At 38.8% G+C, this 18,004-nt stretch overlaps 1 protein-coding gene across 1 annotated transcript in view; it reads right to left on the bottom strand.

Annotated features, from left to right (window-relative positions):
* Positions 1-1,664: 1,664 nt before the first annotated feature.
* Positions 1,665-18,004, bottom strand: part of CD226 (CD226 molecule) — a gene marked incomplete at its 3' end in the record, with an annotated part of 69,412 nt that continues 53,072 nt past the window's right edge. Inside the window, exons 6-8 of the mRNA XM_080714664.1 lie at positions 9,627-9,723; positions 5,414-5,480; positions 1,665-1,778 (exon numbers count right to left, since the gene is read on the bottom strand). Coding sequence (XP_080570790.1) covers positions 1,665-1,778; positions 5,414-5,480; positions 9,627-9,723 — 278 coding nt within the window. The remainder of the gene's footprint in view (positions 1,779-5,413; positions 5,481-9,626; positions 9,724-18,004) is intronic.

The following is an 18,004-nucleotide window of genomic DNA, read 5'->3' as shown; positions in this document are numbered from 1 at the left end:
GGCCGGTGCCGGGGCCAGCGATGCCAGGATTGGAGCCTGCCATGAGGCAAGGCCAGTGCTAGGACCTCCAAAGCCGGGATCGGAGCCTGCCAAGGGGTTAGGCTGGAGCTGGGGCCAGCGAGGCCGGGATCGGAGCATGCCATGAGGCAAGGCTGGTGCTGGGACCTCCGAGGCCGGGATCAGAGCCAGCCAAGGGGTTAGGCCGGTGCAGGGGCCAGCAAGGCCAGAATCGGGGCCTCCCATGAGGCAATGCCGGTGCTGGAGCCAGCGAGGTTTGAATCAGAGTCCTCCGGGTGGCCAGGCCACTACTGGGGCCATCAAGAGTGGGATCGGAACTTGCAATGCGGCATGCACAGAGAAATAGCTCAGAAAATAAAAACCAGATGTTTCCACTAATTAGCAATAACTAGGAGGAAAGGGGTAACAGGAGGAGATTGAGTTATAGAAAGGGCCCTATAGTGAAGCAATTAAGGTGACCAATCAATGGGTATGGGATGGGGAAGGATGAAACCTCTCTAATCAAGCATGGGATCGAGGGAGGGGGAAGGAATGGGATGGGGATTGAATGAGGGCTAATTGGATGATGTGTGCGTGTATATTCTCTCAAGTCATGTATTCCAATGTGATGTATGATTACAATGCACCAATTTAAAAAAAAGCACATGATAGTTCCCTGACATGAAATTTGCTAGAATTATGTATAAAGTAATTTAGAAATTATGTGATAGGTTCAAATCATTTTAAAATAAAAATTTTAACATAACTAGAAAAAAAGAAAAGCTCAATGTAAAAAAGTAAGTTATTTATGACTGGACTACCTACCACATTTAATCCTAAACATAGGCCTGGGAGGGTGGAGAGAATTCTTCACACATGAATGAAGTTATATGAGGTTAAAAAATAGAAATGGTCCTGACATATTTACCTTCCTCGTAACCTAGTCATTTATTTTATTTCCAGATATTCTGTATAATATGTTGATGAAGCAGATTTTAGAGGACCAAAGAGGGAGAACTAATCTGGACTCACTTTATATTTGGTTAACAAGAGATGTTTGAAAAATTTTTTGCAGTCAGTATTTGGTAGTGATCAGCCCAGCTTTTGAGACCATTTCCTTCTTTTAATTCTACCCTGAGGTGTCCCACCCCTAGATCTACAGGTGACTTAAGCCACCTCACTCTTTCTGGCCCTGATGCTTTATGATGATAAGCAAATAACCAAATTTGTTTGCTGTGTTAGAGAACCAAGTTCTCTACCAAATGGAATAGAGGAAGCCAAAGTCCAAGAGTTATGGCGCTACCTAGAAGCACAAGAGGAAAGTATTAGGCTTCACCTGGGTAACACGTAAGCACAGTGGCAGAGTATCCCAAACCAGCGATGCCCACCTCAGTTCTAGGCCGGCATTAAAGCCCTGGGGAGTGGTCTTTTCCTGGACCTTGATCTCCCTCAGATTCTGGATACATAATCAGGAAGTTTTATTTAACACAGAACCTAGTTCAAGTCAGGTTCTCTGAAGCATTTCTGTTAAAAAAAAAAAAAGTTCTATCAAATGAAATGCATTAAATCAGCCAGAATCAAAGCAGTCAATGGGTTTGGGGGAGAAACCGTATAAAGATGCATGGCCTTAATGGTTATCATTAATTATCTCGGATGAAGAAGAAAGTTTAGGTTCTGGGTTTTGGTCTGCGAGAGAAGGTTGGGTAGTTGACATAAATATCCTCTCTTGTTTCATCCAAGGTATAGTTGGCAGAGATAGGACTTCTGTTGTCCTTGACTACCTAGAAAGACAAACAGCAAAAGGAATCCATAATTCAGTGTATTTCAGCACTCAGTAAAGACATTCAATATAACTCCTATTTCAACCATGACAGAGGTCATATTTCTACTACAGGTAATTTCAGAAAATATTCCCTTTATAATATAGAACTTTTGTTGGGAATCACAGTCTTCATTTACAAGTCTCTGAATGAGATGCGACATAAACCTAATCGCTATCATTAGCTATTGTATTGAGCTATGACCTATTTATAAGTAGTATGCCCTCTACCCATGATAGGCTATTTTGATAAAAATAATTACTTTCATTTTTATATGGAAAGTCTAATGTAGTATTTCCCACCATGGATGTCCATTAGTGTTCACTGAATGACTATCTTAATAAATATTTTCAGAGTCCACAGTATCCTAGCTTTAAAAATAAGTGACTGAACACATTGAAAGAAACTGGCAAAAAAATACAGATATTCTCCTTTAAATTGGTATATAATCATTAATTCTCTCCACCTTGATCATATTATTTTGATCAATTTTATGGGCATGTGACAGAAAATATGCAGATGGGAAAAACACAGAAACAGAGGAAGAGAAAAAGAGAGAAGTTGGAAAGAGTGAGCGCTATCTTCTGGTGGTTAGTTGTTAGAAAGGAAGAGTGATTTGATGTTTGCAAGAAGAAAGCAAAAGGAAAATTAAACTGCCTTCTTACCTACATAACCCATCTGAAAAACTACACAGACACACACAAAAGATTCAAAAAGGTAGGTGTAGCATCTGTGCTTCACATTCCCTCTTACTCTCTAAGTTTCAAATCATCCTTCAATATATCATTATTCTTAAAAAGCCTGGAGAATCAAATACCTAATGTAGACAGCTACAAATATCTTTACTCACTCTAAATTCATGACAATATTGTTTGGGTAGCACTGGAGATGGAACCCAGAGGCATTCTACGTCTGAAGTACACCCCCAGTTTTCACTAAGTTGCAGAGGGCCTCACGGAGCTGCTAAGGCTTATTGCAAACCTGCAGTCCTCCTGTTTCAGCTTCCCAGGAAGGGAAGGTTCCCTACTCAGGATTACAAGTGTGCACCACCACACGCAGGTCATCACAATAAATTTGCCTTTGGGTTGGCTTTAGTGACAAACAGGTAAACATGAAAAAAAAAAATACAACTGGGCATGGAGGACCGAAATATAGCTCAGTGGTAGACAACTTGTCTGAGTTGCATAAGGCCCTGGGTTTGATCCTCAGTGCTATTAAAGTGTCCCTTCCTGCCACTGGGCATAATGGAGCACCATTTCATTGTGCATTAGGTGGCAGAGATGGAGGCGAGGCCATTTGATTCTGCAATTGATGCCAAGAGGCAAGTCATGAGTTGGCCAGGAAAAAAAATGCTTTGAAAAACGTAAGTGCTTACTAATAGAAAAAGTTCAACCGATAGATTATTAAGGAGTCTGAAGCACCTATATTAGGTTGTCAGAACTTTGCTTTATACATTTAGTTTTTTATAATTTTATTGGTACACTGTAATCACACATCTCAATGAGATTCAAAGTGATATATTTACATATGTAAATATACCACTCAGGGTATATTTACATATGTAAATACCTCACTCAGGGTCTTTCTCTCTGGATCCCACCCTGTTCCCCCCTCTTTCTTCCCTGTACATGTTGGTGTGATGGGAAATGATGCCTTCATATATGGACATGACATTACTCGAACTATTTCTTTCCTCAATTCTTCTCTTCCCCAACTTCCTTCTCCCCCAATCCAGCTCTTCTATACCATAGGTTTCTCTCATTTATCTGCAGTCCACTTCATTTTCTATTTTGTCTCCTGCCTCCACATATGAGAGAAAACACAGTGCTGACTCTGAGACGGACTGAGCTCATGTGGCACAATGTTCTCCAGTTCCATCCATTTTCCTACAAATGGCATCATTTTGTTCTTCTCTACAGATGAGTATAACTCCACTGTGTGACCACACTGTCTTTTAGCACTTTATAGTACTTGACTTCCTAGCCATGTAGAATCCAAGTGCAAATAACTCAAGTGAAAAGAAATATATGTCATTCTGGATCACACTGGAGAAAATGTTTGTCTTGATTCCATTCAGACTGCTGTAATAGAGCAGCATAGACTAAGTGGCTTAAACAATAAGCATTTATTTCTCACAATTCTAGATGTCTGAAGTCCAAGGTCAATTGTCTGGTGAAGATTTGATTCTTGAATTGCAGAAGGTCATCTTCTCTCTGTGTCTAGTCTTTTAGTGCAGAAAGCAAAAGAAGTAGCAAGCTTGCATCTCTTCTTATAAAGTCAACAATTCCCTTCACTACTGACTTCCTGGAGGCCCCACCTCCTAATACCTTCTGATGGGCGAGTAGGATTTCAACATGTGAACTGGGGGTGGGGAGCCAGCATTCAGTCTAGAGCAATATTTCACTGTGAGGTTTGACAAATGGGATAATATGTGCTAAAGAGAGAGAGATCTGATTTATAGTGAAGTCGATCAACATGAAATAATCATCCCTCTCATCTGCAAACTTAGGAGGAAGTTTCTACTATTTTAACTAGAGTGTTTGGGGAATGAGCAAAGTAGAAAGAGGAGGAAAATTCTATAGTTCATCAGACTCCTGTCACAACCTATAAGAACGTTCTTTAGTTTTATAATCTAAGTTAAATGCTCATTAGTTAATAAATGAATTCAAAGGTAATTGTGGTGATATCATGCATTATATCTTATTTATGTACATGCTATGCTTCTCTGAGTCCTTTGTGTAATTTAACTTAATTTAATATTCACAATAACTTTATGACAGAAAGATAATATTATGCCCTGCACTGGGTTAAACAACGCCCTCTCCCCAAATTCATGTCCTTCCCTGAACCTTATTATATGGCCTTAGTTCGAGCCAATATCCTTGCAGGTGTAATAAGTGAAGTTAATATTGGGTTGTACTACTAGGGAAGCTGGCACTTAGTCCAAAAGGACTGGAGGAAGAAGACATAGATATGCACAAGGAAGATGCCATGTGATGAGAGGCAGACGCTAGAAGATACATCTAGAAGTCAGGACTGCCAAGGATTGCAAACAACTACCAGAAGCTACTGGGAGGAGAGCAGAGAATGGATCTCACCCCAAGAGGAGCTGCCCTTCCCACACCTCTTCTTGGGCTTCAATCCTCCAGAACCACAAGATAGTAAATTTTTAATTTTACTTAAAATAAACAAGTGCATGTTTTAAATTTATTTAAAACAAACACATTATATTTTAAATAAAGTTTTTAAACTACCCGGTTTAAATGTTGTAAGCTACCCAGTTTGTATAATTTTTACAGTATCCCTAGGAAACTAATATGGATTTTGTAATGCACATGGTTCATGGATGTTATATCAATGCCGTTGCTCCTTTATTTATATTGATAGAAAAACTTAGTGGCAAAGGGTGATAATAAGAGAAGAATAGTACAGAGAATAACTTGCCTCAAATAGCTGGTACCTGAATTACCAGTAACTGCACTGCCAGAAAATTGAAAGGGAAAATAAAAAAATGGGATGCCTATCTACACAATAGACTATAAGATACATATGAGTCACAAAAGGAAAAAGAAAGAGACAGTTCTGAGCAAACTCACCTTATTCTTTGTATCCCAAGACTCTTTAAATGGGATGCTTCTCTGCATTCTTCTCCTTCTTCTTCTCCTTTTAAAATACATATTCAATAGAGAATATTAAGATACTGCACTCCCGCACTGGAATCATTCCAGCTACTCTGTACCTCATTGTACCCCCAAGTGCACTTCTACAGCCCTGGTGCCCACCATTGCTGCAAGCACACCTGGGCACCATGCTGCTCACATAAACTGGTCCTGTTTCCCAGAACTCCGCCAGTGCACTCACAGATGGCAAGGAAAGTCATATGGCTATCAAAATAATGCACAGTAGTACTTAATCTCAGTGATTTTACTGAAGTCTGGTTCATGATGGGTTATTACAGAACTAGCTATAGCTTTACAGCTGCCTTCAAATAATCTTGGACTCAGAGATATTTCACATGGACACAAACACATATACGCTGTGTTTAAGTGCCAGCAGTATGACTTCTTGGATGATGACAATAGAAGTAAATTTTACAAAACTCTGCTAGGTACTATTTTAAATTACCTATATGGATTATTTTATTTACATTTTATCAGAGCTCTCTATCTAACAGATGAGGAAACCAGGGTGTGGAGAGGAAGAGAGACTTGCACATGGCTCTTAGTGGTGGTGTCAGGATTGAAACCCACAGCATCCCTCCTGACTCTGGGAATTCTACTTCTACAATCATTTGGCTGTGGCCAGTGGACCACTGCTTGAAAATTCTTTAGAGTTCCAATAACATTTCTAAAAACTACCTTCTGAATATATCTTAGAAGAGCAAAAATAAAAGAAGAAAAATAGGCTATTATAGTTGCAAAAAGGGGGGGCAGGTAGGGAAGGAAGGATTCAAACATCCAAAGAATTATTCTGGGGAAATAATGGCTATCTCTCTTACGTTAATAAAAAAAAAAGATTATTTTTGAATAGCAGAAAAGATGGATTAGATGCAAAACTAGAGAGATTTGTTTTGTTTTGTTAAGATAAAGTTGCAATTTTTTATAGAAATCTTGAAAACAAGATAGTCCCACTTCAAGGAACGGTTGTTCAATGATTGATATTTATTCTAATGTTCTCCTCTAGACTTCTGGAAATTCTCCTACCACATAAACATCTTTTAGCTTATTCTATGTACATTTATTTATTTATCATTACTTAAACCAGTAATTTGTTAACTTACTTTAATTATTCTTTAGTTTATTTTGTGTGAAAATTTACTGTGTGCCAAGGACATTTCTAAGAGTTTTATATAAATTAAGTCATTTACTCCTCAAAGGCATTTATGATGTGGCTGCTGTTATTGTCCTGTGTTTACAGATCAGGAAGCCCAGGCACAGATCTATGGCCTTTGATATTTCATTAAGTTGTGATTCCCAAAGCTATCTCGCAATACAAAGTCAACTTTTCTAAATGAGTCTGTGTGTAAGTGTGTGTGTATGTGTGTGTATGTTCATTTGTGTATGTGTGTGTATATGTGTGTGTATATGTGTGTGTATGTTCATTTGTGTATATGTGCATGTGGACATACATTTAAATAAGCTTAGAGTATACAACAAGATAAATAAAAGAGAACTGGGGCTCAGAGTGGGATCCAGTGGTTAACTTGGGAAATTACTCTGCCATTTACTACCTGAGTAATTTACATCCCTAAAGACCAGTCTTTCTCATCTGCAAAACAGATAGTAAACTTCTCAGGAATTCTCCTGGGTTGACCAGCTATTCCCATTTGCCTGGAGGTAAAGTAATCCCTGGAATGAAATACTAAAGCCAAGATAGTCCCAAGTAAACCAAGATGTCATATTGGCTGTGAGCATAAATACTGATTACAAATGTACAAATAAGTGTCTTAAACTTTTCTCACTGAATACTCAGTATCTTCCTATGAGCCCAGGTGTCCATCTATAAAGCAGGTTTGGGTTCTTTTCTTGCTCACCAGGGCTATGTCCTCCTTGGCCATGTTCCCTCACTAGTGCTACTGTTAACGATATTTCAGGAAAACAACACCAACCGGCAACAGAGGAACTGCTTCCCCTGCCTGTGTTGCAGGTGATGAGGCACCAGGAGTGAAGTCAGATTGTATTTTGGCTTCTATCCAAGTCAGCACATCTGAAGCCGAAAGATTATTTCAAAGGGTTGGTCAGACTCAGTCCACAGGGTCATTGTTACAGCCCTTGGGTATTTTTCAGAATATCCCCATGCAAAGTAGCAACTACAGACCAAGCCTCGGCGAGGTGGAAAGCACGCGGGTCCTTTTCCTTTGTGGCATCCATCCTTGATTATGCATTCAACTCACTCATCTTTCTATCACGTTTAACCAAGTGGGACAATATGCTCTGCAGTTCATTTTAGGTGTGCATGTAAAAGTGATGCATTTTCATGAAGCAAAGTCCATCGTGTCCAACATCTGTGACCCTCCAGAGGTCCCCTCTGTCACTCATTTTCTCGGTTGTGCCATCTGTCTCATGTGCTCCTTGTGCCATCTCTGCCCCCTCTGCATCTTTTATCAGCCAAGAGGAAGCAGGAGAGAGATCCTCTATGACACAAACACTCGGGGGTCCTTACCTCAATTTGCTAATTTTTGTCCAGAGAAAGACTTAGGGTGGCCAGTGATGGAGAGAAAGGCAATGCGACTGTGCCGAGTTTGAATTTAATTAGACAGGAGTGTATGAAGCATAAGCTTATTTGGACAGATTAGTGCTAAATACTAACACTAAAAGAGGGACAAAACACAATCCCTGCCATTATGCCTAGCATAGAGGGGGCAATGAGTGTGAGAACAATTAAAATACAATGCAGGTTGCGAGGACTTGCAGGTAAGGAGAAAGGAAATGATTCCAGATAGTGACGGCATGTCTGTTCCCAGGGACAGAGACACAGGACAGACCTCACGGAGGGAACAGCTGTCCTGTGTGTTACAATGCACAGGATTAAAACCAAATATTGAAGACTGAATTTTTGGTAGCATACCAAAAGAGTTGAGTATTTTTTAAAAAATTTCAATGAAATTTGTCAACATGAATGAATGAGAAGTGGGCTGGAGCCAGGAACTAGGCCACCTAACATGACCTGGTAATTTTCAAGATTATTCACACTGTGGCAGGAAGGTAATAACAAGTGTTACACAGGTGGATGACATTGCCACTCCAACTCCCCAAAAAGGAACCAGAGAAGATCAAGAAAGAGAAGATATATCAGAGAGCAAGAGGACAGGATAGGAAATAACTAAAATCAGTTGAACCTGGAAGACAGAAGCCAAGGACATAGAGAGGAGATGCAGACTGCAGTCAGAAATCTTACTAACGTGTGTGTGTGTATGTGTGTGTGTGTGTGTGTGTGTGTCTTTGTGTGTGTGTATTAATAGTATCTTTGTGAGAAATGTGGAGGTGAATATATTCATTTTATATTTGTTTGCCCAACAAACAAATATTAAATATACTATCCTAGACATGTAAAATAGAGATACCAATATAGTTGGAACACAGTGTGGGAAGTGATTCCAATCCAGTATGATTAAAGCTAAGAAGTACCATAAATATTGGTTCATGATACTCTGGGTTCACGAACAAGGAAGAGATAGAAGGGAAAGACAGGGTCAACCAAGAGAATCCTAGAACCCTCCCCTAATCTGTACAGCAAAACAGTAACGGTAGGAGGCTTTAGTAGAGCCTAAATGACTGTCCACTCTCTCTAAGCTACCTGCTCCAACTTCTTTTGTCTCAATAATATTTAATCTGAACACCTAGATTGTTTGTTTCAGAAAAATATACAACCACTTTAAATCATATTGCTAGCTTACTGGAATGAGAGCTTTGTTCGGTCTTGTTTATAAAGATGATGAATGTGTAAATTAAGAAATTACCCTCTCTCTCCCCCTCCCTTGGTCTCACATGCACCCACGTGTGCGGGCACACACACCACCCCCTTACTGGCAGCTCTCTCTTTGGAGAAGGAAAGAGAGTGGGAGGCAGCAGAGAAGTGTCAGGCAAAATCTAAAGGGACAGGCTGTCAACTCCTACTAGCTCCTTAATGAACGATCTTGGCTTTCGCCTCTAATTTTACCACCTCTACTTTTCTTTGTATAAGAACAGTACTCAGAGAAATATATGTGAGTGCTGAGATGGCTTGACAAATGGTTGTGTTATTAATAGAGAACCTCCAACATCAAGATTACTCATGGTAAACAAGATTCGGGAAAGACATCCTACTCACCTGTTACAAGAAATGACAATGGTGGCGATAATTAGGATAACAAATAATAAAGCTGTCCCTCCGATGATGAAGAAGATATATTGGTTATCGGTTTTACCTAGAAGAAACAAATTATCATAGAAATTAGGAATACAACTAAAGCCAGGAAAGGAAGGTTGAAAAATGAAAGAAAGGGTCATTAAATGTGATAGAATAACAATTAAGAGCATATCAAGAATCCAGTGAGGATGGGCTAAGGGAAAAAGAAAATTTTCCCTCAGAGTCTCTTTAATACTTTTAATTCCACATAGGTTTTTTTTTAGTTTCTTGATTAACCTGGGTTCCACAACTTAAGAAGAACAAGGATATAAAGATCTGTGCCCAGCATGGTGGCACATGCCTGTAATCCTAGTATTTGGGATGCTAAGACAGGAGAATCACAGGTTCAAAACCAGTCCATGATGTCCTAGTGAGAATTTATTTCAAAATAAAAAGGGATGGAGTTGTATTTCAGAGGTAGAATCCCTGAATTCAGTCCTCAGTATTGCCCCCCCCACACACACACCTAAGAGCATGCATTCAACACAGATACCACTTCATTCCAATAAGTTCCTGATCACAAGCACAAAATATTTTGTAGGAAAAAAAACCACTATTGACTGGTTTAGTGGCTCTCACTTGTAATATCAGTACTTGAGAAGATGAGACAGGCAGATGCAGGTTCAAAGTCACCCACAGCAATTTAATGAGACTGTCAGCAACTTAGTGAGACCCTGTTTACAAATAAAAAATAAAATAGGGATGAGGGCATAGCTCAGAGGTAGAATGCCCGCTAGGTTCAATTCCTATTACTAAACACACATACACACATACACACACACACACACACACACACACACACACACACACAATACCTTTCAAAATAGCATATTAATGAAGATTGCTTTCTATGTCTAATATATTAAGTACACTCAATACACAAGAGTATGTACCTTTAATGTTTACTGGTAAAATTTTAAAAAATGTTTAAAATGATTTTAAATAGAGTAACTATTTTTAAAGAGTTTAAAAATATTTTCTACTAAAAAAAAAAAAACTCAGAAAAATGATGTGACTCTAACTCAAACTATCTGGAAGTTGACAGGGGTGTGGAATCTGCGGCTCCCACCTTGGTCTCTCACATGAATCTGACTGGCCTCGGACAGAGTCCTGCCTTCTTTCATCGCACCATGACGACAATGACGGCAGTTTTAATTACGTCTTGGAACTGTGGTGAGAATCTAATGAGTCAGTAACTAAGAACGATGAACTGCTACTAGAAAAAACGCCACCTCTGTGGCATTCCAAGAGATGCCAGAGACCAGTTCCTCTTCCGGCTCTGTCCTGCTGGCCCTCCGCCCACAGAGCACCCACCAGTCTCCTTGGAGCTGGCAGGAGTGGGATTGATGTAAAATGGATCAGTGCTCTTAATTATCCTCTCTCCTTGGGACAGCAGGTTTGCTCAGCTCTCCCCACAGGCTGAAGATAGGCTATGAGAGGACAGAACAGCCTCCCTCCCTCTTGACATCAAAGCTCCTGCCTACCGTGATTCCCAAGATGCATAGAATGCAACCACAACCTGAAAATCTTCCTTCTCCACAGATTCTTCCCCTGATTTTCCTCAGATCTCAGATTATTTCTTCCTTCCTAAGCCATTATTTAGTTGAAAATGTTTTTATAAGCCGGGCGTGGTGGCCCATGCTTGTAATCCCCATGCTTGGGGGACTGAGACAGGAGGATCGCACAGGTTTGAAGCCAGCCTTGTTGGCTTAAGAGACCCTGTTTCCAAATAAAATATAAAATAGATCTGGGAGTGTACCCCGGAAGTAGAAGGGTTCCATCCCCAATACCATGAAAAAAAAGAAAAGAAAAGAAAAGAAAAGGTTTTCATGATAAGAACTCAAAGTCTAGACCCACTCACTTTTTTATAAGCGTCACTGCAAGATATTGTTAATTTTTTCAATTTAACTTAGACTCCACACATAAGTAAGATCAATCATAAAGCATTTTTCTTTCTCTGCCTGGCTTATTTCATTTAGCATAATATGGGTCAGTTTCATCCATGTCATCAGAAATGACAGGATTTTCTTTCTCTTATATAGCAGAATAATAAATGTAGGTATTATTTATAATACATATTAATGGTATAATAATATATTAATTAGTGCTATATAATAATTAACATATGATAATAGTATATGTAATCTCATGTGTCCTTTATTCATTTATCACTTAATAGACATTTAAGTTGTTTCCGTATATTGACCATTGTGAATGATGCTGCATGAACACGAGGTTCAGATATCTATTCAAGATGCAGACTTTATTTCCTTTAGATGTATAACCAGCCAAGTGCTTGCTGGGCTTTATGGTCACTCCTTTTTTAATTTGTTAAGGCACCGCCATATTCTTTCTCATAATGGTTATACCAATTTAAATTCTTACCAACAATATATATATGTGGGTTCTTTTTTCCACACCCTTACAAAGATTTATTAGGTCTTGGAAATTTTGTAATTAGCCATCTTAGAAGGCATGAGATGCCTTCTCACCGTGGTTTTGAAAGCACTTTCCCAGTGACTCCTGATGTTGACCGTTTTCTTATATACCTATTTGGATGGTATCACGTCTTCTTTGGGAAATGTTTATTTGGATCTATTGTTCATTTTTTCATGAGGTATTTGTTTGTTTGTTTGTTTGTTTACAATGAAACCCTAAGACCTGCAGCAACATGGATGAATCTGGAGGATATTATGCTAAGTGAAATAAGCCAGACATACAAGGGCAAATAATATGTGATCTCACTTTGTGGTGGAATCCAAAAAACTCAGAAGCAGAGAATAGACTGGTAGTTGCCAAAAATGGGGAAATATTAGTCAGAGTCCAGACATTCAGTTAAAATATAAACAAGTTCAGGGATCTAATGTATAGCATGAGTGGTAATTAATTCAATTACAGTAATCACTAACATATATATATATATATATATACATACACATACATATATCAAATCATCAGGTTATATGCCTTAATATATTTATATTTGAGTTTTTTTTTAAATTAAAGAAATTGTTTTCTTTAGGCTTTTGATATTTTCCAAATTTTCTAAATGGCATGCTGCTTTTGTAATCAGGAAAACATTGTACAAAATTTTAAAGGTCTCAATACTTAAAACAGAGACTATTTAACAAAATTTTAGTGTTGATATATAAAGGGCAGAATGTAGAGAACTCCCCCTTAGAAGCAGACTCAGAATTCTTAAGAATTAAGATAAGTTTTTATAAAGCTATAAGTTATGTGAATTTAGAAGTAGAATCCACTTCAGAGTATGACTATTTGGATCACAATGGGTCAGTTATAATCCAAATTACCTATGCATCAATTGAAATATGTTACCACTTTTCAACCTCTTCTAGTAATACCTGACCTGTTGCAGTCAGAGGTATTTATCCATTTGTCATTTTTAGACAAACTGTATTAAAGTGCACTATGTGGTTGCAATATAAAGTGACAAATCAATATACTTTTTTTTAAAGCACTGGAGATTAAACCCAGGGCACTTCTACCTCTGATCTACACCCTCAGTCTTATTTTTAATTTTTCATTTTGAAACGGGGTCTCACTAAGTTGTGGGGGGCCTCACTAAGTAGCTGAGGCTAGCCACAAACCTGCAATCCTCCTGTCTCAGCCTCCCAGGTACTGTGATTACAAGCGTGTGCCACCACACCCGCCTGTCAATATACATGTGATACCTGATTGAATCAATTTATTTTGAAAAGTCATGCCCAGTTTAAAGACAGGCATAGAGCAAGTCATTTTCCAAAAAAAATTATTTATTTATTTGTTAATTTATTTTGTGGTAGTGAGGACTGAGCCCAGGGGCATCCTACCTCTGAGCTACACCCCCTCCCTTCTTGTTTGGGGTTTTACAAGGTCTCCCGAGGTTGCTGAGAGTGTCACTACATTGCTGAGGCTGGCCAAGACCTGTGATCTTCCTGTCTCAGACTCTCAAGTACTGGGACTACAGGTGTGTACCTAAGAAATACATTGAAAGCATGAAGAAGAGGTGGGCTTCTGGCCACACTCCTGAGAGCTCGCAGACCACTCTAACCCAAGTCAATGTTGATGATTTCTCTCTTCTCCCCACTCTGTCAGCAGCTGCAGCCTGAGATTAAGCTGGTGTGACCACACAGCTTGCTGGTCCCTATATGGACAAAATTTTTTTTAAAAATGGGAATGGGTGCTTTGGGGAAGTTCAAAGCATTCGCTTTTTTCCTACATTTTACGAATAGATCCTTGGTTGAATAACGCTGGCCCCCAAGCTCTTCTCTTAAGGGAAGAAGGATTATTGTCTCTTTCCAGTGGCCAGTTTTTGCTGACATTTTTTTTCTCAAGTCCCAAAGCTGTGTTGATTCATTGGAGGAGAAAAGTGTTCTGAACCATAAAGCCATTATTTTTCCTCCCATCGCAAAAGATAAATACAGTTAAAACAATTTAAAGCAAGTCAGTGAAATTTATAAATGAATTATTTGCTCCAAGCCCGTGACCCCGCAGGCTAAGCTTCTGCCACTGAGACACGTATGTATGGCTGAGTTATAAACCTTCAGAAATGGTTCATGATAGAAATGCCGCCAGGTCCTTCCTACAGAGCCAGGTGGGTGGAGAAGCCATCAATGCCTATATTCTATATTAGGATAGATTTTTTCTGAAAAATAAATATATAAATATATGATAGTTTCACCTAAAAAAAAGAAAAAAATTCTCTGGTAAGAAAGAAAGTAAAAAGAAATATTGAAATGTTATCTTTAAGTTATCAAAAGCTTGGTATCAGACAAATGAAACTGTTATGTGAGATTATCATTTTTAATTTTGGATAAATTGCTATAATACTAGACGTCAACCACTAAGCCAAGCATGGGAAGGAGGGATGGGGAGGGAACGGGGTGGGGATCGGGTGGGGGCTGACTGGGCGATGTGTGCATGTATGTCTACAAAAGTTTTTTGTATCCCACTATGATGTATGGATACAGTGCACCAATAAAAAAAATTGGGGGCAAGGAAAAAAAAAACACTAAGGGGTGTGCTTAGGGAGGGGAGAAACCAAGTAACAGAACCTAAGAAACCTAAACATGCACACACACAAAAAAAAAAATGCTAGGAAAAACTCACACATCCTGACACTCTAGCCAGCCCTGGGAAAGTCCTGGTAAATATCAGTTGAGATTATGAGCAGAAACTTTTAGATCTCTTAGATTCTATGTACAGATACGATGCACACAGTGAGTGAGTTGGCATTGTGTATATACGTCTGTGCTGACTAATACTGTAGTATCAGGTCATTCCAAGTTTCTGTTCACTACACAGTGCAGGAAAATGTCCAAACCTCATCTCACATTAGACATTAGTTGGCTGAAAACACAGATATCGAGGAGGGAAAAAGTGGCGCTTGATCTGGTGTTCTAGTTCTTTTCTCCTTGGAAGACATCGTAGAGGACACTGAATCTCTTGCCTTTGCTGGCAGTTATGAGATAATGATAAGATGAACCCCAGACACCCTCTCAGTATTGAGGCACTATATAAGTTATTAATAGCACACATCACATGTATACTTACTTCATATACACACATTTCAAATTAGGGTTAAGCCAGACATGGTGTCACACACTTGTGATCCCAGACCTTGGGAGGCTGAGACAGGACAGTGTCAGATTAGAAGGCAGGCTCAACAATGTAGCAAGATTCTCAGCAACCTAGTGAGACCCTGTTTCAAGCAAAAAATAAAAAGATTAGAGGTATAACCCAGAGGTAGAGTGTTCCTGGCTTCAACTCCTAGTACCACAAAAATTTGGGGTTAAATAAATAAATCATTTCAATTCTTTTCTCATGTAGGACAGAGAATTCTTGCTCCTTTCACTAGACCCACTTTCGTGGGGAAGAACAGGGGTGGTATTGATCAATATACAGAAAGCGTTGGAGGCCCACCAAAAATAATAGTAGTCCAAAGTTTGCTGAACTGGAGGCCTGAAATATGCACCAAATTGATATTGGTAAGGTCATATCATTCCAAGTTTTCAAAGGTCACTTGCCTTTGCATAAATCCGTTTTATATTCTTTTTATTTCAGAAACCTTTCCCTGTTTTATGGCAAGAAGGTCGTGGGGAATAATAAATGATTATAAGAGAGTTAAAGGACCACGACATTAACCTCCAATCTTTCTTCTGAGTAAATAATAAGTAGTCATCCTCAAAATAAGACTATTATTACAGTTTAACTGAGAAACAGAAGGCACAGATAATCTAAATAATTTTTCTGTAAGTATAGAGCAAACCAACTTCAAAAGTAAGTTTCTAGCCTAAAGCGTAAATTTTGCTATAATTTGCCTCCCTTGGTAGAAAACAGTTTTCCAAATGGCTTCAGCATGTTAAAATTCCATGTCAGCTAAAGAACACCAGTCTAAAAGCACGCCTATATTTTACCTGCGTGATATAATAAGACTCATTAGTGATATTTTCTGGCACCACAATGTGTGGGATGTGGTGCTCTACAGTGATTGATGTACACCAAATATATTTAAGTCAGAATTGAGAACGAAAGGACAGTGACTATCTTTGATTTGGTACATTTACTGAGAAGAATTCCTAGGATGACTCTCACATTAGTTGCCTCAGATTCTTACCCAAATCTTTCTTAATCTTTTGTTATACTTTTTGATGTAACTTCAACTCTTTTAAACACACAGTATTTAAATGCATCTTAAGTCATAATTTTTAGAACTGCATACATCCTGCCCAATTCCAAAGTGGATTAGCTGGCCAAATAGTAATCAACCCGGAGACCAGAGATCCAGAAACCCAGAGACCACAACCCTAAAAGAGCCTGTTTACAAGGTCAGCCCTTGACCGGCACACGGGAACCTGGGTTTTGGTGCCTTGGTATAATTGTTAAATGGATAGAGCTTATTATGTTTCAACTGTAAGTACAAAAGTGTGGTTCACGCTAATAAACACTTGTTTTTTTCTGGGTTATCAGCCCATCCCTTTCACTTTTTCTCTTTGCTAACTTTACTTTGGTTCGTTTCACTCAAAGCCATGAGCATGTCCCCAGACTGAGCGTTATGGGTTCTTCTAGAAAATCCCTGCTGCACAAAGAAATATCGCAGAAAATAAAAATCAGATGCTTCCCCTCATCAGCAAAAACTAGGAGGAAAGGGGCAACAGGAAGAGGTCGAGCTATAGAAAGGGCCCTATAGTGAAACAACTAACATGACCAATCAGAGGGTATGGAATAGGGGAGGATGGAGCCTCTTTAAAAAGCAGGAGGTACATAAACATATGTATCAAAGTTAATCACCAAACAAGCATGGGATCGAGGAAGGGGGAGGGATTGGGATGGGGGCTGGATGAGGGCTAATTGGATGATGTGTGCTTGTATATCCTCTCAAGTCTTGTACTCCAATGTGATATATAATTACAATGCACCAATTAATAAAAAAAATCCCTGATCACCATTGGAGGGCTTAGGATGACAGACATGTGATATTTTTACTGCTTCTTAATACTGATGGCTCATCTTAAAACAAGATTTTCATTACATTATGGTAAGAACATACACATCCTTATATGTATTTTATTTGTGTAATATGTTTATATAGAACAAGTCTTACTTATGTAGGCAATAAGTAATGAGATATTCTACAGATACATGAATTTTCTAAATTAGGAAAGTGCATTCATTTTTAGTACAAAGTGGTGAAATTATTATAATTAGATGAAAATAATTCTAAGCTGAATAGCATATTTCTTTCCCTTACAAAAGAGCAGATAATAAATATAACCAACTTGTGGCCAAGCTGGGTTGAGACAAGATAGGAGACATAAGGACTGGTAGAAGAGGAGACATGCAGGACAAAATAAGAATGGCCATAATTTATAAGTCTTGTTTGAAGTCTACTTTCACATCATTGGATCACAGATGGCACTATTAAATCAATTATTAGGCCTTATCCATAGGCCCATACAAAGGTAGCTTCCTTCCTGACCTGGACCTGTATTAAACAAAAAAGTTTTTAAAATTTCCTTGCTCAACAAATAGATATTTTTACTTATGCTTTTAGGATCTGATGGCTTTTACTAAATATAATATTCAGGGGAGGTACTAGGGACTGAACCCTAATACTTCCGAACAACACCCCTAGCCCTTTTTACTTTTTAGTTTAAAATAGGATGACACTAGGTTTCAGAGTCTCACCATCGCCAAGGCTGGTCTTGAACCTGCAATCCTCTCATCTCGATATCCTAAGTAGAATTACAGGCATGTGCCATCACACCTGCCTAAATGTCAGATTCTTGATAAAGCCTTCA

This window comes from Muscardinus avellanarius (genome assembly GCF_963383645.1).
Source record: "Muscardinus avellanarius genome assembly, chromosome: 17".
NCBI lineage: Eukaryota > Metazoa > Chordata > Mammalia > Rodentia > Gliridae > Muscardinus > Muscardinus avellanarius.
The sequence above is the reverse complement of the archived record's forward strand: the minus strand, read 5'-3'. Positions and strand labels throughout refer to the sequence as shown.